Source organism: Fukomys damarensis, unplaced genomic scaffold, assembly GCF_012274545.1.
Source record: "Fukomys damarensis isolate Sample0158 unplaced genomic scaffold, DMR_v1.0_HiC HiC_scaffold_34, whole genome shotgun sequence".
NCBI lineage: Eukaryota > Metazoa > Chordata > Mammalia > Rodentia > Bathyergidae > Fukomys > Fukomys damarensis.
The window spans coordinates 20,831,122-20,832,951 of record NW_022900946.1 but is presented as its reverse complement, the minus strand read 5'-3'; the positions used below and the strand labels follow the sequence as shown (position 1 = coordinate 20,832,951).

Below are 1,830 nucleotides of genomic sequence, written 5' to 3'. Positions count from 1 at the left end.
AGGGCCTGCGACGCCTCAGATCCGCGGCGGGCACATCCTGCTGCTCTCCTGACAATGGCTGGAGGCTCGGCCAGCTCTGTGTGTTGGCGCTCTGACATGCAGTACCAGGTGCCCCTCAATGTGACTCTCATGGTGCCCCTGGGCAAGGCTTTTGAATTGGTCTTCGTGAGCCTGCGCTTCTGCTCAGCACCCCCAGCATCGGTGGCCCTGCTTAAGTCCCAGGACCATGGCCGCAACTGGGCTCCACTGGGCTTCTTCTCCTCCCACTGTGTCCTGGACTATGGGCGTCCACCTGCCCCATCGGATGGTCCCGCTGGCCCAGGGCCTGAAGCCCTGTGCTTCCCTGCACCCCAGGCCCAGCCTGATGGTGGTGGCCTTATGGCCTTCAGTGTACAAGATGGCAGTCCACCAGGCCTGGATCTGGACAGCAGCCCAGTGCTCCAAGACTGGGTGACCGCCACGGATATCCGTATATTGCTCACAAGGCCTGCTATGCGAGGGGATACCAGAGACTCGGATGCAATAGTTCCTTATTCCTACTCAGCCACTGAACTGCAGGTGGGCGGGCGCTGCAAGTGCAATGGGCATGCTTCACGGTGCCTGCTGGATGCTCAGGGCCACCTGATCTGCGACTGCCGACATGGCACAGAGGGCCCTGACTGCGGCCGCTGCAAGCCCTTCTACTGCGACAGGCCATGGCAGCGGGCCACGGCCAGGGAAGCCCACGCCTGCCTTGGTGAGGCCTTTGAGGGTGGCCTGGGGACCTCAGACCAGGCAGGCCAGCCCCTGACCCATTCCTCCCTGCAGCTTGTTCCTGCAATGGCCATGCCCGCCGCTGCCGTTTCAACATGGAGTTGTACCGGCTGTCTGGCCGCCGTAGTGGAGGAGTCTGTCTCAATTGCCGGCACAATACTGCTGGTCGTCACTGCCACTACTGCCGCGAGGGCTTCTATCGTGACCCAGGCCGTGCCCTGAGTGACCGCCGTGCTTGCAGAGGTGAGCCTGCCACCTGCATGCTGTCACACTGGTTTCCCAGAACCCCAGGTGAACTTCTGACCAAGTCTTTCCCATCTCTGCCCCCAGCTTGTGACTGTCACCCTGTTGGTGCTGCTGGCAAAACCTGCAACCAGACCACAGGACAATGTCCCTGCAAGGATGGTGTCACTGGCCTCACCTGCAACCGCTGTGCGCCTGGCTTCCAGCAGAGCCGCTCACCTGTAGCACCCTGTGTTAGTGAGTGACCCTAGCTTGCCTCAGCCATCTCAGCTCCTGGTTGTGGCCTGTCTGTCTCTTGAGGCCTGAAGATTGCCCTGCACCCCCATCACAGTCCATTTTCCCACCTTCTCTGCAGAGACACCCATCCCTGGACCCACTGAGGAGAGCAGCCCTGTGGAGCCACAGGGTGAGTGGACAGAGACCAGGGTTCCAGACTGGTATGATCTTCGGGAGGGATCTATGAGCTCAACCAGGAGAGGGGGTGGGGAGAGGCGCCTGGGATCTGCCAGCCTCCTTCCCTCCTCCCTAGACTGCGAGTCCCACTGCAGACCAGCCCATGGCAGCTACCGAATCAGCCTGAAGAAATTCTGCCGTAAGGACTATGGTAGGCTGCCCCAGGCCCCCAACCTCAGGCCCTTCCCCTTCCTTCTCTCAACTTTTCCCTACTCTTGCTGGGCCACAACGTCCATCCGTCCTCCAGCTCCCCCACTGCCGCTGACCCTGCCCTCTCCCCTTTCCCCACCCTCGTTTGTGTCCTCCGCGTCCTGGGTGGGAGTCCTCCTTGTGGCCCCCCTAACCTTATCCGCCCCCCCCCCGAGCCTGCCTCCTCTTGCC

General features: G+C 61.8%; 1 protein-coding gene across 1 annotated transcript in view; it reads left to right on the top strand.

Moving 5' to 3' along the window:
- The first annotated feature begins 25 nt into the window (after positions 1 to 25).
- The window catches only part of Ntn3 (netrin 3), a 23,828-nt gene continuing 22,023 nt past the window's right edge, over positions 26 to 1,830 (top strand). Inside the window, exons 1-5 of the mRNA XM_033758519.1 lie at positions 26 to 736; positions 808 to 996; positions 1,084 to 1,233; positions 1,352 to 1,402; positions 1,526 to 1,600. Of these exons, the coding sequence (XP_033614410.1) occupies positions 55 to 736; positions 808 to 996; positions 1,084 to 1,233; positions 1,352 to 1,402; positions 1,526 to 1,600 (1,147 nt within the window). The 5' untranslated portion in view covers positions 26 to 54. The remainder of the gene's footprint in view (positions 737 to 807; positions 997 to 1,083; positions 1,234 to 1,351; positions 1,403 to 1,525; positions 1,601 to 1,830) is intronic.